General features: G+C 31.3%; 4 protein-coding genes across 6 annotated transcripts in view; all 4 read right to left on the bottom strand.

Moving 5' to 3' along the window:
- Positions 1 to 639: 639 nt before the first annotated feature.
- Positions 640 to 2,364, bottom strand: LOC123228658 (cytochrome P450 83B1-like). Its single transcript, XM_044654115.1, has 2 exons — positions 1,455 to 2,364; positions 640 to 1,379 (listed from the first exon to the last, which is right to left on the bottom strand). The coding sequence occupies exons 1-2, from the start codon at positions 2,331 to 2,333 to the stop codon at positions 771 to 773; spliced, it is 1,488 nt and encodes a 495-aa protein (XP_044510050.1). The 5' UTR covers positions 2,334 to 2,364; the 3' UTR covers positions 640 to 770.
- Positions 640 to 24,484, bottom strand: part of LOC123228659 (cytochrome P450 83B1-like) — a 31,650-nt gene continuing 7,805 nt past the window's right edge. Inside the window, exon 3 of one of the 2 annotated variants that reach the window (XM_044654116.1) lies at positions 640 to 744. The gene's annotated coding sequence lies outside the window, so the exon portion shown is untranslated. Of the gene's footprint in view, positions 745 to 9,188; positions 9,368 to 24,484 lie in introns of those variants that run through there. The other variant, XM_044654118.1, reaches the window with a different exon arrangement.
- LOC123228660 (cytochrome P450 83B1-like) lies at positions 5,337 to 22,816 on the bottom strand. Of its 2 annotated transcripts, none has more exons than XM_044654120.1 (2): positions 21,891 to 22,816; positions 5,337 to 6,179 (listed from the first exon to the last, which is right to left on the bottom strand). In XM_044654120.1, the coding sequence occupies exons 1-2, from the start codon at positions 22,767 to 22,769 to the stop codon at positions 5,571 to 5,573; spliced, it is 1,488 nt and encodes a 495-aa protein (XP_044510055.1). In that variant the 5' UTR covers positions 22,770 to 22,816; the 3' UTR covers positions 5,337 to 5,570. The 2 variants fall into 2 exon arrangements, with proteins under 2 accessions (XP_044510055.1, XP_044510054.1); XM_044654119.1 differs by lacking the exon at positions 5,337 to 6,179 and adding an exon at positions 21,064 to 21,803 and having other exon boundaries at positions 21,891 to 22,793.
- Positions 9,189 to 10,978, bottom strand: LOC123228661 (cytochrome P450 83B1-like). The gene is made up of 2 exons (XM_044654121.1): positions 10,070 to 10,978; positions 9,189 to 9,993 (listed from the first exon to the last, which is right to left on the bottom strand). The coding sequence occupies exons 1-2, from the start codon at positions 10,946 to 10,948 to the stop codon at positions 9,385 to 9,387; spliced, it is 1,488 nt and encodes a 495-aa protein (XP_044510056.1). The 5' UTR covers positions 10,949 to 10,978; the 3' UTR covers positions 9,189 to 9,384.

The raw sequence follows: 24,484 nt of genomic DNA, 5'->3' as shown, positions 1-24,484 counted from the left end.
CCAAAAGCAAAGCAGTTTGAAATTGGGATGTATCTATAAAACTAAAAATTGTCCTTGAAATTGGGATGTATTCCTAAAATCAATAATCAAAATATTTTCCGCTCAAATTAAACCTGACTCATTCTAGATGAACAACTAGGGTGGATTTGAGTTGAGCCCGTTCAAGCTCGAAACGAGCCAACCCTAACCTAGCTCGAGCTCGCTCGAGCTTAATTGTCAAAATTTGTAAATTAAAATTTTTGATACAAAACGACGTTGTTTTGATTAATATTTATTAAAACGACGTCGTTTTAATAATGAATATTCGAATTCGAAATGAGTCAAACCGAACTCGAGCTGAGTTCGAGCTCAAGCATAATGAGCTCGACGAGCCCGAACTCGAGCTCGAGCTATATTATTATTAAGTCAAGCTGAACTCGAGCTCAAGCTCGGTTCAGTTTGAATCTAGCCGTATGAACAACTAGTGTATTTATAGCTTCTACTATTGGATCAATTTTCAATCAATTGGAGTGTATCTTTTATGGTTTAAAATCACTAGTTTATGAACGAAAATGGGATATTTCTGATAAGTAGTTGAAATTTGAAACTGTTGCTGCAATTAATAGGCAGATAGCCATCAACATCTATAAGAAAGAACAATAAACAAGGGAAGCATTATTTTAAACTTTGATCTGCAGTACATTATCGATCACACACGGCTTCTCTACATTCGAAAAAGATAAAACACTTCATTGACATATATATGTGCTCAATGTTTCCTGCACCCTTATTTATGTATGGTTCCTGGCCACCAGACGGAGAGGATTTCTCTTGTGCATCGCAAGTCCTGGTAGAACATCAAAATCTAAGTCTTCTTTCTTCATCCCAGTCACCATTTCCCAGTCAAATTTGTACAGAAGATTAGAAAGTGCAAGGTTGACATTCGCAATTCCCATGTATAACCCTGGACATATTCTTCGACCAGCACCAAATGGTATCAGCTCAAAGTGTTGCCCTTTAAAGTCAATAGAGCTGCCAATGAATCTCTCGGGATAAAACTCTTCTGGGTTCTCCCAAGCTTCAGGGTCTCTTCCTATAGCCCATGCATTCACAAGAAGGAGTGTTCTAGCGGGTATTTCATATCCCTCTATGACGCACTTCTCAATTGTTTCTCTTGGGATCAAAAAAGGAGCTGTTGGTTGCAGCCTCATCGTCTCTTTCACTACAGCTTTAAGATAAGGTAGATTCTGAACATCATCTTCATCTACAAAACCTTTGTTTCCAACTTCAGACCTAATTTCTTCTTGAACTTTCTTCATTACTCTAGGATTCTTCATAAGCAAGGTCATCGCCCAAACCACAGTAGCTGCAGCCGTATCTGTCCCACCAACAAATATATTCTGCACCAAAGAAAAAAAAGAGAAATATTAATTTTATTTCGAAGCTAATTGCTTTATGAATGAAGAATATGATACCATGAGCACTGCTTTGATGTGATCAAAAGTGAGGTCAATTTTAAATCCACGCTCTTTCCGAACTTGCAGTAGAACATCGACCATATCCTCTTGACCATTTTCAGGTTTGTTGGGATCTAAATGCTCTTCGATGAGTTCTTGGTAAAATTTGTCAAAAGCCTTGAAGTTGTCGTCGAGGCGACGCCTCATTCCTGTGAGCTTGTCAAGCCAGCCCATGAAAGGAAAATAATCTGAAAAAAAGAAGCTTATAAACAAGGCCTGAGTTTCATTAAGTAGAGCCTGGAATCTACTTCTTTCAATTCCTTCTTCCTCATACCTCTTTCCAAATCCAACCCTGCAAATAATGGTGCTGGTAAGAGAGAACATAAACTCACTCAAGTTGATTGGCTTAGAAGCCGCAATAGATTTAGTTATCTTTTTCATCAGACGAGTAACTTCATCTTCTCTAATGGGTCGAAATTGTTGCACTCTGTTTGAGTTGAAGAGATGAACAACGCAAATCTTCCTTATCTCTCTCCAGTATTCATCGTAGGGTGAAAACGCCAAGTCTAAGCCATTGTAAGACAGTGTCTGTTGGCCAAGCAAGGCAGGCCTACTGCAACACGCCAGATCCTGCGTCTTCATGACCTCTTTAGCCATTTTTGCTGATGAAACTAAGATGGCTGGAACTGAACCAAGATGCAGGGACATGAGAGGACCATAGTTTCTAGAAAGTTTCCACACCTTCTTAGGGTTTGAACCATCAAACTGGTGCAGATTGCCAATTAAGGGAAGCCCGCGAGGACCAGGTGGCAGACGATTACTTTTGAGTGGTTTTTGTTTTTGGAGAAGAAAGAAGAAGAAAATTGGAAGAAACAGAAGGATAATTAGCAATGCCATTGTGTTGAATCTTACAAGAAATTCAAAAGTAGAACCTCAATAAATAGACCTCAAAGTTGATCAATAATTAGGATATGAACAATAATTAGGATATAAATAATATTATGTATATCTATTTTAGATACATAATTATATATAATTATATATATTATTAATTTAAAATTATTATTTATATGATAATACATATAAATATATATATTTAAAATAAACATGTATAATTTTTATTATTGAAATTTTACTTTATTTTATCCAATTTATCATGATAAATGTAAAATATGACAATATATGGAGGTGTCTTAACTATGACATTGTTTTTGGTTTACAAAACTCTGTTTTTAATTGAAGGAATTTACTGAATTGATATAACTATTAAAAATTAAAAATAATATAATATTTAATTATATAATAATATATTATTATTTGTATATAAAAATTATTATAATTTGTAAATTTTAATATGCTTCAATTTGTACAATCTTTATCAAAATATTAAGTGTTTGTAGATGCATCCTTTACTTTTTCTAGTACATTAAGTCAGCTGTGGAATATGAAGCTGTTAGCTATCTTCTTTCTTGCTTTTGTTATAAAACTAGGTTTTAATGTATTTTAATCTTTAATTATTGTACCATTAATAAATATTTTAAGGTGTTAGGCCAAATTATTTGATCCATATGCATTCCGTATTTCTATTAATGAAAAAAATTGTTCTCAAATCTAGACGTAACAATAGACCAGGAGAGATAATTAAAATGGACATTTCATTAAGAAAAAAAATGTATACAAATCTCACATTTTTGTGTAATTGTATATTATTTTATATTTAATTAAAAATTATTTAATTAGATAATAATATATTATTATTTAAATTCAACTGAGTTAATTAATGCTATTAAGATAATCCAATTAAATTTAATATAAATTTAATTAAATATATTTATCAAATAATTATTATTATTATTTTTAGTTCATTGATATTTGTGTATAAATTATACATAATTTTAATATATAATTTTGTGTATAAATAATAATATATTATTATATAATCAAATAATTAAAAATTAAAAATAAAATAATATTTAATTATATAATAATATATTATTATTTATATATAAAATCATATAAAAAATTTATATATATAATTTTATTATTTGTACATACGGAAATGAATAAAAAAAAGAGTACTTGCCTCAAATTAAAAAAAAAAAAAATTATATAATTTTAATTATTTTAATATTATTAATAAAACAATGATTTTATTTTTTATCCTTAATAAAAAATTTGTAGATATATCATAATAGAATAAAATTTGAATGGGTATTTGATTTTTATTTTCTACAAATATATATTTATCATTTCCCTAAAACTTGGATGAGCAATTTTAAATGTATAATTATTAATTAAAATATATATGTATAAGATTGCTTAGGTATGAAATAACAAAATTATGTGGGTTTGATGCAATTTTATCGTGCCACCCGTTTTCCAACAAATCACTCTAACCACATGGGGCATTTTCTTATGGGCCCTGTCACGATTCTTTCCACAGCCCAACTTCTCTCACCAACTTGCAACAATCAACCATATCTACCGTTGATTAAATGCTGAAAGGCTAAGATGTAGTGATATACCAAATATACAATGTTCTCCAATACACAGGAACATACCAACTTAGAAGAACAAAGTTATGAAGAATTGCTTCGTCGGATACGATTGGCCAACCTGGATTCTCTAGGCAAGCGTTAGCCACGAAACCCAAACGACAGAAACTTCTGGATAAAACGATTGGATCACAGATATCGATTTCATTTTCATTTTGTTTTTACGTGTTCAGTTAGTGCCCAAGATAGAAACCTGAAAAGACGTGGGAATCTTTTTATTTTGAGCTCCAGTATAGATTCAAAAAAAAAAAAAAAAATACTTGCCTCAAATTCGGTTCAACTACATATATATTGAGTTTAAAATTATTGAATCGGTAAAATCTTAGCTCGAGGTCCATCCGAGTTCAGCCAAATTTAAAGGTCAACATTTTGGGACTAGATGGCACTTTGTGGTGATTATCTTCTCCCTGAAGTAATGTTTTTTTTTTTTTTTTAAATATCTCCATAGAAGCTGTAGAAATCCAGACTAATTACACAAGACGATGATTTCAGATTTGAATAATTGACATACGAAAGATTTTTATAACATTTGATTGTTGTTTTATTCGGAATAAACAGCATTTCAAAAATTTCAACCAGAGTTAATATCAGAACTGATGCAATACCTACTACAGTTGAATGCTATTTAGTTTGAACTCTCTTACAAATGAAAGTGATGTATTCGAAATCAATAATATCGATAATAAAAAAGATGAATTATTAAAATAATAATACGTCCATCTTTAAAATTTCCTTTTTTCTATGGGCTGGTTGGATTCTCTGGGCTTTGTTGTTACCTTCTAAACACTTTCCTTAATTGAGGTGGGTTAGAAAATGTAGCTCTTGCAATACTCCTTTTCTCAAAAGGATCCTTTCCGTTAGGGTTGGATTCAATTTGATTTTTACAAGTTTGGATTCAACGACTCAGATTTGGGCTAAGAATTACGTTTGATTTCATAATAAGAGTTAAATATGGACTAAGTTAGATTAAAACCAAATTAAAGTAAATTATATTTTAGCTTCATTTAGTCTATTTAAGTCATGTTTGAATTAATTCTTTTAATTTCCAACTAGATTTTATTCAAATACAATCTGAATTAAATTTAACCCTATTTTGGATTATGACAAATAATTTATAGCTCCCATCTTTTATTTATGACAAAGATTTGATCTATTTTTACTTTTAAGATAAGATTTTGATAATTACTTAAACTTGTTTTTCGATAAAATAAAATTATATGTATCTAATTTTAAATCTATAATTAAATATTTAAATAATACGTCATTATATGATATTATGATTTTGAATTAATTATTAAATAATATATAACTACATAATAACACATCATCTCATTATTTAATTAGATATTTAAAACTTTATTCTTATTATTATCTTTTGAGAAAGTATGAATGTTGACAGACATCAGACTGTAAGTCTGTAAATACTTAGATAAATTATTTTACAACTTTATTATTAGTAACACTGTCCTATTGACATCTATTACACGGTGTAGCAAACAAGAACATTGCGATCAGAAACTTCGAACTCCGGCCAGATTAATTCGTCAACAATGAACACAAATGACCCATCGATCTGCAATCATTTATAGCACCTAACCATAAGGCGGAGAGGATTTTTCTTGTGCATGGTAATGCCTGGAAGAACATCAAAATCTAAGTCTTCTTTCTTTATTTCGGGCACCATTTCCCAGTCAAATTTGTATAGAAGATTAGAAAGTGCAAGGTCAACAATAGCAATTCCCATATACAATCCTGGACAAATTCTTCGACCAACGTCAAATGATATCAGCTCAAAGTGTTGCCCTTTAAAGTCAATAGAACTCCCCATGAATCTCTCAGGATAAAATTCATCTGGGTTCTCCCAAGCTTCAGGGTCTCTTCCTATAGCCCATGTATTCACAAGAACGAGTGTTTTAGGCGGTATTTCATATCCCTCTATGACGCACTTCTCAGTTGTTTCTCTTGGGACCAAAAAAGGAACTGTTGGTTGCAGTCTCATCGTCTCTTTCACTACAGTTTTAAGATAAGGCAGATTCTGAAGATCATCCTCATCTACAAAACCTTTGTTTCCAACTTTGGACCTGATTTCTCCTCGAACTTTCTCTATTATTTCAGGATTTTTCATCAGGTAGGTCATCGCCCAAACCACCGTGGCTGCACTGGTGTCTGTGCCAGCAACAAATACATTCTGCAAAGAAGAAAAATTGATAAATCATATATATTTTATAGGGAAATTGAAATTTTTACCCTCTTTGTAATCCTTGTATACATAAATGTTACTCATTCTAAAGTTTAAACAAATTTAACAGTAATATACTTCTCCATACCCCTCTTACTTTTATGCAAAAATTCTCTCTTTTTCTCTGCAGTTTTTTCTCTCTTCTTCCTTATAATATAATATATTATATTATATTATAATTAAAATATAATATAATAAAAATGGTTGGCATAATTTTTTTTTTAGTTTTTTTTGCAGTAAAGAATTCTTAATCTGAAATTTATTTTCTTTTTCAGTTTTTTTTTTTCTTCTTTTGTTTTTGAAGAATTTATTCTATTTTCTACATGATTCTTTTATCACTTAAAAGATGAGGAAGAAGAAAAAAAATTACAGAGAAAAAGAGAGAATCTGCATAAATGTAGAAGGAGGGGTATTTTAGTAAAGTAGATTACTGTTATAGTATATTTGTTTAAGCTTTAAAATGAGTGACATTTATGTATACACAGATTGTAATAAGGGTAAAAATTTTAATTTCCCTATTTTATATGAAAACTAAACAAAGTTGAGAAATTTATGGAAAAGATAATACCATGAGCACTGCAAATTATGTGATGATTAGCAGTTCCATTATGTTATGTGTTGCCTGCTAACATGCATACAACGAAGGCAAACCAGAACCCCAATAAATAGATTTCAGGCCGTCTTAGAACAAGGGTGATATATTTTTTCTTGGACTGCAGACATAGTGAACTGGCAAAACAAGGTCACTGAAATTTTTTACCCAAAATGGACGTATTTATATATTACACCACAATTTTTATAACTTCAATATTTTTCTCATTTTATGTGTTAAAATATTTAAATTACTATTATTTTTAACTTTATAAAGATTTATGTTTATAATTTTATATAAAATAAATTTATTATTATTTAATATTGTGATTTAATATTATTATATTATTTAATATTTTTGTAATATTTCTGAATTATTGATAGTTAAAATTAAAAATAAATCGATTAAGATTTAAGTTTAGATAGAAAATACATGAAAAACGGAATACTGTTGATGCAAGTGCTAAGATTGAATGTTCTCATCAACCCGTTTTTTGTGCTTTTTTTAATCTAAATTTATATCTTTGTCAACTTATACATAACTTTATCCATTAATACTCTAACTGCATTATAATTATATCAAAGAATATAATAATATAAAATCATAATATTAAATAATATAATAGTATAAAATTATAATATTAAACAATAATAAATTATATTTTATATAAAATTATAAATATAAATTTTTATAAGGGTATAGATAAAAATAATTTAAATACTTTAAATATTTTAATATTTTCATATGTAAAATAATAAAAATGTATAAATTAATTGTTGGAAATCGGCGTGAGTAGATGTGATTTTTCGTCTTACTGGAAAGCACGTAGGCAAGGGAGAAGGATAGAGATGGCGAAACTGAGAAAGTAAACCTAGAGATGAACCACATGTTAAAATTTTATGATAGCCAACGCATATTAGCTTTGAACTACTGTTCAACACCTAGTAGTGCTACCTTCAAGATGCGAAGCTAGCGGCTTACCGATTGGAGAAGGGCATCGATCATATAAGACCAAAGAGAGAAGGAGGAAAATAATGAAAGGAAAAGAAAAAAAATTAAGGAAAAGGACTCATGATAGTCGGTCGCTTATTATATCGTTTATCAAAAACATAATTTGTTTGCATTTTAATTTATAAAATATTTTTAAAAAAATTATTATTATTATTACATCTTAAAAAATATTGTAAAAATCATTCAAATTTTTAAATATATTATTATCGTGTTATCATTAATTTTAAAAAAATTATATCAATAATATATATAATATTATATCATATTTATTATATCATATAATATGTATAATTTTTTTATATATTTTAAAATATATATTTTTTATTTATATAATATTATATAATATAATATATACCGCGCTTCTTAATATGCTAATGAGAAAGTCAAATTACATGTCATGACAGCTTTTAAAACTATATAGAATTATTAATATAGTAAGGATTTTTTAAAGAAATTAATTATATGATGTATGTTATCTCAAATATAACAATCCCTTGTTATCATCTTACTCCATCGTTCCTAATATTTATATGTTTTATGATTATTAACAATTAAAATATCATTTTCAAGCAATGACCTCATATAGTATATTTTTATTTTTTTACTATTTAATGATAGATTAATGTTTATAAGTATGTAAGAGATCCATCCGATGATGGGTGTGATAGATACATGTATAATCTTAGTGTGGATTTTATACTTTCATTAAGACAACCATTTGTCTTTACTCTCATCACTAGTTAGTAAATATGTCTATTTTTTATAATATTTTATTATTCGTATATTAAATATGTTCAAAATAATTTTTAAACTCAAAATACATTTAATGCACCAATCCACAAAAATATTAAACACGTTCAGAATTTTAGTTTTTCATTTTTGAATTGGGTGTTGTTCAGGTTGAATTTGAGTAGAAGTCATAGATACAACCATCCACACAAATATTAACCTTGAAAATTGTAGAATCGATTACAGTTGACACTACAAACTTACTTTTTCTTTCTCAACCAAAAGTTTGGTCTCTTTTGTAGTTGTTGCAAACTAAGAAATGCTAAGACTAGGTGTTTCTGAACACATGATGAACAACTCTCTAATCATATTGGTATGGTCTCCCTAAAAGCAAGCTGTTTGAAACTGTAATGTATCTATAAAATTGAAAAATTTAGGGTTGAACTGGGTTGTATTCCCTAAAAGCAATAAAAACAAGACTGAAATTCTTTTAGCTCAAACATGCAAACAAAATTTATAGCTTCTACAAGTGCATGAATTTTCAATCAATTGGAGCCTATCCTTTATGGTTTTGCCTATTAAGATTATCAGTTTATGAATGAAAATGGGATATTTCTTATCAGTAGTTGAAACTTGAAACTGTTGCTGCAATTAATAGGCACATAGCCATCAGCATCTATAAGAAAGAACAATAAACAAGGGAAGCATTATTTTAAACTTCGATCTGCAGTGCAGTATCGATCACACACGGCTTCTCTACATTCGAAAAAGGTAAACACTTCATTGACATATATATGTGCTCAATGTTTCCAGCACCCTTATTTATGTATGGTTCTTGGCCACCAGACGGAGAGGATTTTTCTTGTGCATCGCAAGACCTGGTAGAACATCAAAATCTAAGTCTTCTTTCTTCATCCCAGGCACCATTTCCCAGTCAAATTTGTACAGAAGATTAGAAAGTGCAAGGTCGACATTCGCAATTCCCATGTATAACCCTGGACAACTTCTTCGACCAGCACCAAATGGTATCAGCTCAAAGTGTTGCCCTTTAAAGTCAATAGAGCTGCCAATGAATCTCTCAGGATAAAACTCTTCTGGATTCTCCCAAGCTTCAGGGTCTCTTCCTATAGCCCATGCATTCACAATAAGGAGTGTTCTAGCGGGTATTTCATATCCCTCTATGACGCACTTCTCAATTGTTTCTCTTGGGACCAATAAAGGAACTGTTGGTTGCAGCCTCATCGTCTCTTTCACTACAGCTTTAAGATATGGCAGATTCTGAACATCATCTTCATCCACAAAACCTTTGTTTCCAACTTCAGACCTAATTTCTTCTTGAACTTTCTTCATTACTCTAGGATTCTTCATAAGCAAGGTCATCGCCCAAACCACGGTAGCTGCAGCCGTATCTGTCCCACCTACAAATACATCCTGCACCAAAGAAAAAAAAAGAGAAATATTAATTGTATTTCGAAGCTAATTGCTTTATGAATGAAGAATATGATACCATGAGCACTGCTTTGATGTGATCAAAAGTGAGGTCAATTTTAAATCCACGCTCTTTCCGAACTTGCAGTAGAACATCGACTATATCCTCTTGACCATTTTCAGGTTTGTTGGGATCTAAATGCTCTTCGATGAGTTCTTGGTAAAATTTATCAAAAGCCTTGAAGTTGTCGTCGAGGCGACGCCTCATTCCTGTGAGCTTGTCAAGCCAGCCCATGCAAGGAAAATAATGTGAAAAAAAGAAGCTTATAAACAAGGCCTGAGTTTCATTAAGTAGAGCCTGGAATCTACTTCTTTCAATTCCTTGTTCCTCGTACCTCTTTCCAAATCCAACCCTGCAAATAATGGTGCTGGTAAGAGAGAACATAAGCTCACTCAAGTTGATTGGCTTAGAAGCTGCAATAGATTTAGATATCTTTTTCATCAGACGAGCAACTTCATCTTCTCTAATGGGTCGAAATTGTTGCACTCTGTTTGAGTTGAAGAGATGAACAACGCAAATCTTCCTTATCTCTCTCCAGTATTCACCGTACGGTGAAAACGCCAAGTCTAAGCCATTGTAAGACAATGTCTGTTGGCCAAGCAAGGCAGGTCTACTACAACACGCCAAATCATGTGTCTTCATGACCTCTTTAGCCATTTTTGCTGATGAAACTAAGATGGTGGGGACTGAACCAAGACGCAAGGACATCAGGGGGCCATAGTTTTTAGATAGTTTCCACACTTTTTTAGGGTTTGAACCATCAAACTGGTGCAAATTGCCAATCAAGGGAAGCCCCCGTGGACCAGGTGGCAGACGATTACTTTCGGGTGTTTTTTGTTTTTGGAGAAGAAAGAAGAAGAAAATTGGAAGAAACAGAAGGATAATTAGCAATGCCATTGTGTTTGAGTCTTACTAGAAATGCAAAACCAGAACCTCAATATAAAGACTTCAAAGTTACTGTATCAACCCTTAATAAATTATTTCAATATGTTTTTAATCAAAATATTACATACATACATACATACATATATATATATATATATATATATATATATATATAGGCATCCTTCATTTTGAAATTTTTATTTCTATCCCATAACTTTATATTTTTTAGGATTAAAAACTATCCTCCCCCCGCCTCCCAACCCCCCAAAATTTAGGGCTGTAAAACTTTCATCTTTTTGCCATAAATAATCACCCTCTTAGAGTTTTAAAAAACCTCAGTTTATCCTCTGATCAATTTCATTTTTCAAATCTTTATCTCTGACGACCAACATCCATCACCAACCATTGATTTTCTCTGTCATGCCTTCTCAGTCGACTAGTTTTTTTTTTCAACCGTCTTTGTTGAAGACAAAGACAAGTGAACAGGGAAGGGAAAGTATTCACAAGACAGGAGGGAGAGATCAACGACTGGTGGCAACGAATTGTCATTAGAGAAAAGGAGAAAGGAAGACTGAGATGCAACTAAAATTTTGAAAAATTTTCGGAGGGAAAGGAGGGGGGGGGGGGGGGGGGGGGAGGGGACCTTATATTAAAAAAAGATAAAGTTTTATAACTTTAGATTTTGGGGGACAAAAATTAGCTTTTAAACTTGAAAAATATAAGTTTAGGAGATAAAAATAAAAATTTTAAAACTTAAGGATAATGCTAAAATATATTTCTAAATAACGATTTTATCTCTGACAATAATAACAAAGTTTAAAAAATGAGTGAGTATTTGAATTTTTAATAGTTAGTGGGTGAAAAATTGGATTTGCATCAAACCTTGGGTGGAAAATAGTCATTTGGCCTTTAATTAAATATATTTATTAAACATATGTTGATTTGATTCTGTTATATTAGGAAGGTTATATTGTTGATTTGATTCTGTTATATTAGGAAGGATATCAGAGCATATTAGGAGATAATATATTTAGGATTTGATTTGATTTATAGGGATTTGATTTGATTTAGTTAAGGATTTGATTGATTCATTTCCTATTATATCTTCTCTGTAAACTGTATATATTGTACTGTTCAGTATTCTAAAATAATAAGAAAACAATATTCTCAATTTCATATGGTATCAGAGCCTAGCATTTAAAATTTTTTCGGCGTTCTCAACTTAGTTTCCAGCGAATCCAAGTCTTTTCTCCATTGTTTCTCTAATCACTGTACTTCTGTTATTTTTTTGGTGATTGTGCCTATACTAGTGTGATCAGGATTCTCTCGCCGACACATCCGTCAAAGCAACATCATTGTTCAACATTCCACGCGCCTACACATGCCACTCAATCTCTCGGTATCTTTCGACGTCGATCTCTTGTTTTGGCGATAGTGTACTGACACTGCCTCTTCTGTCGAACTCAGACAACGCCGACGAGTCCATCTATGGTGAGTTTGCAGTCATCCGATGCTAGAATCTTCTGCATGCGTCGACCATTTTTCTGCTTGAAACATAATCTTCGATCTACTGTTCCGACACATGTGGAACTACACCGCCACCATCAATCGACTCAGTAGATGTCGGTGATCAGTTCTGTTGAAGACCCATCTCTACTGGTTGCTCCACGTGTCGTCGATGATGTCACTAAATAGTTCACGCATTCTGAAGGCTTTGTTGCATGTTTCAACGGTCTTCTGATCAATTTGTGGGTCTCGGTTTCTCCGGATCTTCACTTTTCTTGGTTCCAAAAAACTTTTTCTATTCTCCGATTCGCGATTCACCATGTCCATTGAAAGCTCCAAACCAGGTGAGCGTAGTGGCTATGAAAATTGACCAAAGTGTAATTATTGTTGCAAATGGGGTCACATCAGAGACAAGTGTCATAAGCTCCATGGTCGTCCTCTTCAAACTACGAATATTGTTCAGACTAATGATTCTCCTATTGACTCATCTAGAGTGTAGTCTCCACCATCTTTGACACTCACAAGTGCTGATCTTAAAGATTATCTCCAATATCAGAACACAAAACAATCTTCATCTTTTATTACTTCGATTGCTCATTCGAGTAATTCAGCTGTATGCCTCACTCACTCTTCTTCTTTCGAGTCATGGATCTTTGATTCTAGTGCCTCTGATCACATCTCTGGTAACCTTCGCTTACTTTCTCACTTTACTGAGACTACTCCCTTACCTACTGTAATATTAGCTAATAGATCTATCATTACTGTCAAAGCAGTAGGTTGTGCTTATTTCATCTTTGATTCCACTCTTGCCTTTGAAGTCTGTCTTTTACCTCATTGGCTGTCCATTTAATTTTATTTCTGTTAGCAAACTTACTCGTTCCCTAAATTATACAATTACATTTACTAATAACTATGTTCTTATACAGGACCGCAGTACGGGTCGATGATTAGCACACGATGTGAGTCATAGGGCCTCTACCAACTAGATCCACCTGATTCTGTAGCATGTGCCATCACTGAGTCTCTAAAGCTTCTTTACAATCGTTTGGGTCACCCTAATTTATCAAAACTATAACAGATGGTCCCTGGTTTATCACATTTATCATCATTTAATTACGAGTCTTGTCAACTTGGAAAACATACTCGTATATCCTTTCCAAGACGTGTCAATAATTGGGTTACATCACCTTTTGAATTAATCCATTCTGATGTATGAGGTCCTAGTAGAGTTGTGTCTACTTTAGGTTTTCAATATATTGTTACATTTATTAATGATTATTCGCATGACACTTGGTTATTTTTAATGAAGAATAGATCTGAATTATTTTCTATTTTTCAATCCTTTTGTGCTGAAGTTGAAACACAATTCTCTACTACTATTAGTATACTTCGTAGTGATAATGTCAGTGAATATTTTTCTGCTCCCTTTACTAAATTTCTAGCATCTAAAGGCATTCTACATCAATCCTCTTATGCTCATACTCCTCAGCAAAATGGAATTGTCGAACGTAAAAATAGGCATCTTATTGAAACTACCCGTACTTTACTCATACATAGTCATGCACCTTTTCGTTTTTGGGCTAATGCTGTTCTTATTGCTTGTTTCTTGATTAATAGAATGTCTTCTTCAGTCTTGCAGGATCAGGTACCTCACTCTATTTTGTATCCTGATCAGTCATTGTTTTCTCTTCAACCTCGTGTCTTTGGGTGTACATGTTTTGTTCATAACTTATCTCTTGGTCGAGATAAATTGTCTACTCGTTCCATTAAATGCGTTTTTCTTGGATACTCGCGTCTTTAGAAAGGTTATCGATATTATTCTCCTATTACACGTCGCTACTACCTTTCTGCAGAAATTATATTTTTTGAGTCTTCTCTTTATTTTTCATCTTCTTCTCAACTAGACAAGTCTCCTATTACATAAGTTCTTCCTGTGTCCTATATTGTTCCCTTAATAAATTCACAGTCTTCAACTAACCAATCTCCAACTAGTACAGATCTTACACCCACTAGTCATTCTACAGGTGATGTTCTTGCTTCTCCTTTAAGTGAGACAGTCTCTTAAGACCTGATGCACTCGCTTTCTGCTCCAGAATCTTCTGTATCTGTGGTCTTACCTCCTGATGATCAATTTCCTATTATTATTCACAAAGGTATGCGTTCAACTCGTAATCCTCATCCCATCTATAATTTTCTAAGTTATCATCGTTTATCTTCACCATACTATGTCTTTGTGTCCACTTTATCCTCTGTATCTACCCCTGTTACTGTTCATGAGGCATTATCTGATCCCAGATGATGACAAGCAATGGTGGATGAGATGTCTGTTCTACATGCTAATAATACTTGGGACCTCGTTCCTTTGTCCCCTGGTCACTCAACGGTTGGATGTATGTGGATCTATACTGTTAAAGTTGGTCCTGATGGTCAGATTGATAGATTGAAAGCACGGTTGGTTGCTAAAGGATACACTCAGATATACGGTCTTGATTATTATGAGACTTTCTCTCCGGTTGCTAAAATGTCTTTTGTTCACCTATTTTTCTCTATGGCTGCCATTGGCCATTGGCCTTTGCATCAGTTAGATATCAAGAATGTCTTTCTTCATGGTGAACTACAAGAAGAAATTTATATGGAGCAACCTCCTAGTTTTGTAGCTCATGGGGAGTCTGGATTCGTTTGTAAACTTCGTCGTTCTCTGTATGGTTTAAAACAATCTCCTCGCGCTTGGTTTGATCAGTTTAATATTGTTATTCAAGAATTTGGCATGATACGAAGTGAATCTAATCATTCAGTATTCTATAGACATACTCTACACGGACAATGTATCTATCTAGTGGTCTATGTAGATGATATTGTTATTACAGGAAGTGATCAGGAGGGTATTGAGCAATTAAAGAGGCATTTGTTTAGTTATTTTCAAACCAAAGATTTGGACCCACTCAGATATTTTCTTAGTATAGAAGTCACCCAGTCTAAAACTGGAATTATCATCTCTCAAAGGAAGTATGCATTGGATATTCTGAAGAAAACAGGAATGTTAGATTGCAAACCTATAGACTCTTTTATGGACCCTAATACTAAGCTCTTACCTGGATAGGGGGAGCCACTTGCAGATCTTAGGAGATATCGAAGACTCGTTGGAAAACTTAATTATCTCACCATCACACGACCATATATTTCTTTTGCTATCAGCGTGGTAAGTCAATTCCTTTAGTCTCCATGTGATAGTCATTGGGATGCAATTATTCGGATCTTGAGGTACATTAAGAGAACCCCTGGAAAAGGATTGTTATACGAGGATAAATGGCATACTTAGATCGTTGGGTATTCAGATGCTGACTGGGCAAGTTCTCCATCTGACAGACGTTCTACTTCTGGGTATTGTGTATTAGTTGGAGGAAATCTAGTATCATGGAAAAGTAAAAAGCAAGATATTATTGCCAGATCTAGCGTAGAAGCAAAATATCGTGCTATGGCCTTAGTCACTTGTGAGCTTATCTGGTTAAAGCAGTTGATCTAAGAATTAAAGTTTACAAAAATATCACAAATGTTATTATTTTGTGATAACCAGGCTGCTCTTCACATTTCCTCGAATTCTGTATTTCACGAAAGAACAAAACATATAGAAATCGATTGTCATTTTGTGAGAGAAAAGATTATGTCCGGTTGTATCTCTACAAGTCATGTCAGTTCAAATGATCAGCTGACAGATATACTTACTAAATCTCTTCGAGGGCCTCCAATTAATTTCATCTGTAACAAGCTTGATGCATATAATTTATATGCTCCAGCTTGAGAGGGAGTGTTGATTTGATTTTGTTGCTGATTTGATTATGTTATATTAGGAATGTTATATTGTTGATTTGATTTTGTTATATTATGAAGGATATCAGAGCACATTAGGAGATAATATATTTAGGATTTGATTTGATTTGATTTAGTTAATGATTTGATTAATTCATTTTCTGTCATATCTTCTCTGTAAATTGTATATATTATACTGTTCAGTATTCTAAAATAATAAGAAAACAATATTCTCAATTTCATAACATATATCATATATATTTTAGTTCAAGAAACATATGTATAGGGCGTAAGTCAGACGAGTTATACAATAATACGTAACTTGAATTTGATTCGATTATACTTATCTATCCGATAAAGTCAGATGAGGTTATCCCAGTCATTAAAAAAAAAAAGAATTTGGCAGAATTATTTATGGCAATCTACGTGTGTGGTGCTTGCACTTAATTTCTAATCTTTTCCAGAAATGGACGGCATCTTAATATATTGCCATTTGAAAGTGATTTTTTTTTCTACTAATAGAACTTGTAAATACTCAGACGGATTACACAAGACGGTGATATAAGATACGATGATATAGATAGGGTTTAGGGATTTTTATAATATTTAATTGTTCTTTAAATCTAGGATGCTTCTGAAATTCGGTTATTTTATGATATAGAAAATAAGCAACGTTTCAAGATTTCAACTACATCCACCACTGAATTTTTGTTTTTGGCTAAAGATGATTTAATATTGAAACTGATGCAATACCAACTCCGGTTGAATGGGTTCTTAACTTCTTAGATTTAAAATCTTCAGCATCACATGTACACAGTTTACCAAGAAAAATTTAGAGTAATGAATTAGACAAATTAATTTCTGTTTTGAAAAAAAAAATAAAAGAAAAAGTAGATTATGGTCTTCAATGGTATTTGATTGGATTCGAATTGTGCAATTTCTCTTCTCTTGGTTTGGTGTGCATCTTTGAAACAACAAAAAAGAATGCCAAGAACATAGACATCAGAGGGAGATGATTTTGTCGATGAGAAAAACTCAAATGTCGTGTTTGTAGTCAAAGAAAATCAAGATGACCAACTGGAGAGAAGGAGATGCGCAATGAACTCGAGAGAGGAGAATTGTGTGACGTAACCAAAAGAGAAATCGCACTTGAGCATTAGAGAGAAGGCAAGGTTGACGTCAATTAGGTCTCAGGCAAAATAGTAGATCGGAGATGGAGGGAGAGAATGTCGAAAGGGATGCTAGAAACTTAAGTTGAAGAGGGGAGTGAAATTGAAACTGAAGTTGAAGAAATTTGGAGGGTGGCTACAAATGGAAAAAATATGGAAATCCTAAATAGGAGAAAATGTAACTTTCTAAATCTAAAGGAAAATTGTCAGTTTTCAAAATTAAAGTAAGAAAAGATAAAAAAAATTATTTTTTTAAAATAAAATTATTAAATGACGTTTTTACTATTTATATTACTAAAAAAATTTGATAGAAATTGAATGACAACTAGATATTTAAATTTTTTAAACTTTAGAGTTTGGAAATCCACTAGACCTTATGTAAGAGTAAGTCTTTTGGCCTATTAACATTATTGTTACTTTTGAAAATCATTTCAATCTATCAAGGCTTTTCCGAATTCATTGAAATTGTTTTCGAGCTAACCTATCATTAATGCAAGTTCGTCAACTCAGCCCCATGAAGGGAACCTATCAGCTTCATCAGGTAGAGCATGGAATCTACTTCTTTCACTTCCTTCATCTTCACACCTCATACCGAAACTCAGTCTGCAAATAATAGTAGCTGGTAAGAAACATCAATGGCTTACTTAAGCTCACGGGATTTCAATCAACAACCGATTTTGATATCTTTTCAATCCTCCAGAAAACTTCATTTTCTCTACTGGGACGAAAGTTCTTCCCTTTATTAGAATTGACATATTTTCCTCATCTTTCCAATATTCCTTATATGGACAAAAAACCAAATCGAAGCCATTCTCAGATAGCTTCTTTGCAGCAAGTGGGACAAGCAGGTCAGCCGCAAAGCTTTCATCATCATTACCATTTAATCATCTTTCGATATCTATCTATCTTCCGGGTCAATTCATCCTTCTTCCTTAGGTCCATCTTTAAAATTTCCTTTTTAATATGGGCTGGTTGGACTTTCTCCAGGCTTTTCTGTTTTCTTCTAGGCCCATTAAAAAACTTTCCTTCATTGAAGTGGGTCTTTTTGTTCCACCCAGGCCCCCTTTAGAGATGTGGCTCCTGCAGTGTACCTTCATTCAAAGGATCCTTTCCGGTTGGAATTGACTCAATTTATTTAAGTTCAAACTCCAAGTTTAGATTGAACGAAGTTAGCTTAAATTAGGTCTAAATTAAAATTAAATTGTTTTTCCATCTAATTCGAGTCTCAACTTGTTAATTTTGAGATATTCTTAAGCTAATTCTTTTAATTTTAACTTAATTTGAATAGAATTTAATTTGAATAGAATTTAACTCACTTTCAATAATAATGATATAATTTATTGTGAGAAATAATTTATAATTCTCATCTTCTGTCTTAGTCAAAGATATAATCGTTTATGGAATTAGTGTCATTTTATGTTGATCTATTTTTATCTTGAAAGATGGGATGTTGGTGATCACTTGAACATGTTTTTTGATATAGTAAAATTATATACATCCACTTTCGAGTATTCAATTAGAAACTAGATAATATATTATTATATGATTTTAAATTAAAAATAAAATAATATTTAATTATATGATAATATATTATTAAAATATTTAAAATTAGATGCGATGCAGACATTGGATTGTAAAAACATACATAAATAATTTTATAACTTTATTATTAGTACCCCATTGACATCTATTGCACAGAGTAGCAAACAAGAAAATTTTAATTATAAACTTCGAACTCCGGCTAGATTTGTCAACAATATTGAACACAGTTTGTCCATCCATCTGCTACTATATATGGTACTTAGCCATGAGACGGAGAGGATTTTTCTTTTGCATGGTGATACCTGGAAGAACATCAAAATCTAAGTCTTCTTTCTTCATTCCAGGCATCATTTCCCAGTACAGAAGATTAGAAAGTGCAAGATCAACAGTCGCAATTCCCATAGACTACAATCCTGGACAAATTCTTCGATCGGCACCAGATGGTATTAGCTCAAAGTGTTGCCCTTTAATTATATTATATATGTTATCTCAGATTTAGTAGTCCTTCACTACCATCTTACCCCATCATTCCTAATATTTATATATTTTATGATTATTGACACTGATTGATATAAAATATGGATCAACTAAGATTTAATTAAAGTTTTGAAAACGGTTGATGCATGTATACAATTGGAATTTATTGGAATAGTGAAATTTTAAATATTTACTTCTCATTAATCCTAAATCTTAATCTTAAGAAAAATTCGAAAAGTGAAGTTTAGAGAATTTTATTCAACTTGCCAAAAGATAACTTGGTTCACTACCGAAAACTTTCTGTCTCTTTATATTATAAACTTTGAACTATTTTAACTAATAAAATTATTACAAATTTGAATATTTCAAGAATTATTGAACTTTGCGAGTGAGTCTTTTAAATATCTTGATACTTTATATAGTTTTGCAAGAAACAATAATGACTTTTGACACCTTGTGACAAAAATTTTTAGAAATAATGCAATATTTTAACAGTTTTTATAATTTTGCAGAAATCATTTTTGCATATTGATTCATTGTAATAAGAAATTTTTTGAACTATTTGAGTTATTTTGTAGTCGTTTATTATTATTATTTTTAAGAAACACGTGAGAAACTTTATATTTTAATTTTTTTGAGGGATTTTTTATGGCTTTAATCATATGTTGAACTTATATCTTGTGTTTTTACTTACAAGATAGTCAGAAATGTATCATCTTCTTTGATTAATTTTGGGATTAACCTTGACCCAATGAGTAATATTTGATTGAGTTCAAATTGCTTTCTTTGTGTTTTATGATGCAGACTATAGTTTAAACTGCATAACAACTTTATATTATACTATGGAGTCCAAGTAGAGAGTAGTATATTTTCATGGACTTAAAGAAGAACAGAGCAATGGTGCTACAGAACATCTTGTTTGTTTTCACCCTTTCACATTGTATGCCCTCTTGTTTGAAGACCAATTTATCAAGGAAAATGATAGTAGTTGAACTAGATACTACCAATATATACATAAGATTGAATTTGATCTGAGTTTACAAGCTGAGTTTAAATTGAATCTAAATTCAATTATTTTTTAGCCGAATTTAAATAATAGTTTTTTATTTTTGAATTGGGTGTTGTTCTAATTGGATTACATAACTATCTACAAAACTATTAACCTTAGAAATAGTAGAATTAATTACACGCTATTACAAACTTATTTTTTCTTTCCTAACCAAAAGTTTGGTCTCCTTTGTAGTTGTTACAGACTAAGAGATGCTAGAACTAGGTGTTTTTGAACACATAATATACAACCCTACAATTATATTGGTACAGTCTCTCTGAAAGCAAGTGGTTTGAAACTGTAATGTATCTATAAAACTGAAAAATTTCAGCTTGAACTGCGGTGTATTCCCTAAAAGCAATAAAAGAAAGACTGAAATTCTTTTAGCTCAAACACACGAACAAAATTTATAATTTCAACAAGTGCATCAATTTTCAATCAATTGAAACGTATCCTTTATGGTTTTGTCTATTAAGATTACCTGTTTATGAATGAAAATGGGATATTTCTGATAAGTAGTTCAAACTTGAAACTGTTGCTACAATAGGCACATAGCCATCAGCATCCATAAGAAAGAATGATAAACAAAGGAAGTATTATTATGAACTTCGATCTGCAGTGCAGTATCGATCACACAGGGGGTTCCCTACATTCGAAAAAGTTAAAACACTTCATTGACATATCAATATGCTCAATGATTCTGACTCTCTTATTTACGGGGCCTAGCCATCAGGAGGAGGGGATTTTTCTTGTGCATGGTAATACCTGGTAGAACATCAAAATCCAAGTCTTCTTTCTTCATCCCAGGCACCATTTCCCAATCAAATTTGTACAGAAGATTGGATAGTGCAAGGTCAACAGTCGCAATTCCCATATACAACCCTGGACAAATTCTTCGACCAGCACCAAATGGTATCAGCTCAAAATGTTGCCCTTTAAAGTCAACAGAACTCCCTATGAATCTCTCAAGATAAAATTCTTCTGGGTTCTCCCAAGCTTCAGGGTCCCTTCCTATCGCCCATGCATTCACAAGAACATGTGTTTTAGGCGGTATTTCATATCCCTCTATGACGCACTTCTCAATTGTTTCTCTTGGGACCAAAAAAGGAACTGTTGGTTGCAGTCTCATCGTCTCTTTCACTACAGCTTTGAGATATGGCAGATTCTGAATATCATCTTCATCTACAAAACCTTTGTTACCAACTTCAGACCTGATTTCTTCTTGAACTTTCTTCATTACTCTAGGATTCTTCATAAGCAAGGTCATCGCCCACACCACTGTAGCTGCACTCGTATCTGTCCCAGCAACAAATACATTCTGCAGCAAAGAAAAACCAAAATAATGAGACAAAATAAAATTTATGGTATGTATGAAATAAAGTTCAGAAAAGTTGCTTTATAATACCATGAGCACTGCTTTGATGTGATCAAAAGTGAGGTCAATTTTAAATCCACGCTCTTTCCGAATTTGCAGTAGAACATCAACTATATCCTCTTGATCATTTTCAGGTTTGTTGGGATCTAAATGCTCTTCAATGAGTTCTTGGTAAAATTTGTCAAAAGCCTTGAAGTTGTTATCAAGGCGACGCCTCATTCCTGTGAGCTTGTCAAGCCAGCCCATGAAAGGAAAATAATCTGAAAAAAAGAAGCTTATAAACAGGGCCTGAGTTTCATTAAGAAGAGTCTGGAATCTACTTCTCTCAATTCCTTCTTCCTCGTACCTCTTTCCAAATCCAACCCTGGAAATAATTGTGCTCGTAAGAGAGAACATAAGCTCACTCAAGTTGATTGTCTTAGAGGCAGCAGTAGCTTTCGATATCTGTTTCGTCATACGAGCAACTTCATCTTCTCTAATGGGTAGAAATTGTTGAACTCTGTTAGAGTTCAAGAGATGAACAACGCAAATTTTCCTGATTTCTCTCCAATAATCATCGTAAGGTGAAAACACCAAGTCTAAGCCATTGTAAGACAAAGTTTGTTGGCCAAGCAAGGCAGGCCTACTGCAACATGCCAGATCCTGCGTCTTCATGACCTCTTTAGCCATTTTTGCTGATGAAACTAAAATGGCTGGAACTGAACCAAGACTCAGGGACATGAGAGGGCCATAGTTTCTAGAAAGTTTCCACACCTTCTTAGGGTTTGAACCATCAAACTGGTGCAGATTGCCAATTAAGGGAAGCCCGCGAGGACCAGGTGGCAGACGATTGCTTTTGAGTGGTTTTTGTTTTTGGAGAAGAAAGAAGAAGAAAATTGGAAGAAACACAAGGACAATTAGCAATGCCATTGTGTTGAATCTTACAAGAAATTCAAAAGCAGAACCTCAATAAATAGACCTCAAAGTTGATCAATAATTAAGATATGAACAATAATTAGAATATAAAGTATATCTATTTTAAATACATAATTATATATATTATTAATTTAAAATTATTATTTATATGATACTACATATAAATATATATATATATATATATATATATATATATTTATATATCTAAAATAAATATTTATAATTTATAATATTGAAATTTTACTTTATTTCATCCAATTTATCATGATAAATGGAGGTATCTTAACTATGACATTTTTTTTTAAGTTACAAAACTCTGTTTTTAATTGAAGGAATTTACTGAATTTTTAAGTTAAAAAAAAAGAGACAAAATTTGCTTCTATTCTTATTAAATAGAGTAAACTTTTGTTGTATTATATAAAGCTTTTTAGAATAAAGCAAAACAAATATTTTTTATTATATTTATTCAAAATCCCCAACAACAAATACTTAAAATTTGGTTCATTTTATAAAAGAATATGAATGTTTCATTCATTTAATAAAAAAATCTAAAAATTTAATTTATTTAATAAAAATATATACATAGTTCCTTCAATTTAAAAAAAAAAATTGATAGTTTTATTATAAAGATATTAATTCCAATTATTTCAATCTTACTATTAGTGTTTCATATTTATATCAATATATAAATTTTTATCAAATCTCACTGTGTCAACACATAAAAAGAGCAATACTATATGTATAATTTTTCTATAAAAATAATTTTATATTATCATATAATTATTAAAAATTAAAAATAAAATAAATATAATTATATAATAATATAATATTATTTGTGTATAAAAATTATTTCAATTTGTAAATTTTAATATGCTTCAATTTGTACAATCTTTATCAAAATATTAAGTGTTTGTAGATGCCTCCTTTATTTTTTCTAGTACATTAAGTCAGCTGTGGAATATGAAGCTGTCAGCTGCCTTCTTTCTTGCTTTTGTTATTAAACTAGGTTTTATTGTATTTTAATCTTTAATTATTGTACCGTTAATAAAGATTTTAAGGTGTTAGGCCAAATTATTTGATCCGTATGATCGGCATTCCGTATTTCTATTAATAAAAAAAATTGTTTTCAAATCTGGACATAACAATAGATCAAGAGAGATAATTAAAATGGGTATTTCATTACAAAAAATAATATATATAAATCCTGTATTTTTGTGTAATTATATATTATTTTATAATTAATTAAAGATTATTTAATTAAATAATAATATATTATTATTTAAATTCAACTGAGTTAATTAATGCTATTAAGATAATCCAATTAAATTTAATTAAATATATTTATTAAATAATAATTATTATTATTTTTAGTTCATTGATAGTTGTGTATAAATTATATATAATTTTGTTTATAAATAATAATATATTATTATATAATCAAATAATTAAAAATTAAAAATAAAATAGTATTTAATTATATAATAATATATTATTATTTATATATAAAATTTATATACATAATTTTATTATTTGTACCAACGGAAATGAGTAAAAAAAAAGAGTACTTGACTCAAACTAAAAAAAAGAAATTATTATATAATTTTAATTATTTTAATATTATTAATAAAACAACGATTTTATTCTTTAATCTTAATAAAAAAATTATAAATATATTATAATAGAATAAAGTTTGAATAGGTATTTGATTT

The sequence above is a fragment of the Mangifera indica genome, chromosome 11, assembly GCF_011075055.1.
Source record: "Mangifera indica cultivar Alphonso chromosome 11, CATAS_Mindica_2.1, whole genome shotgun sequence".
Classification (NCBI taxonomy): domain Eukaryota; kingdom Viridiplantae; phylum Streptophyta; class Magnoliopsida; order Sapindales; family Anacardiaceae; genus Mangifera; species Mangifera indica.
Note: the sequence above shows the minus strand (reverse complement) of the source record. Positions and strands in the feature narration are given on the sequence as shown.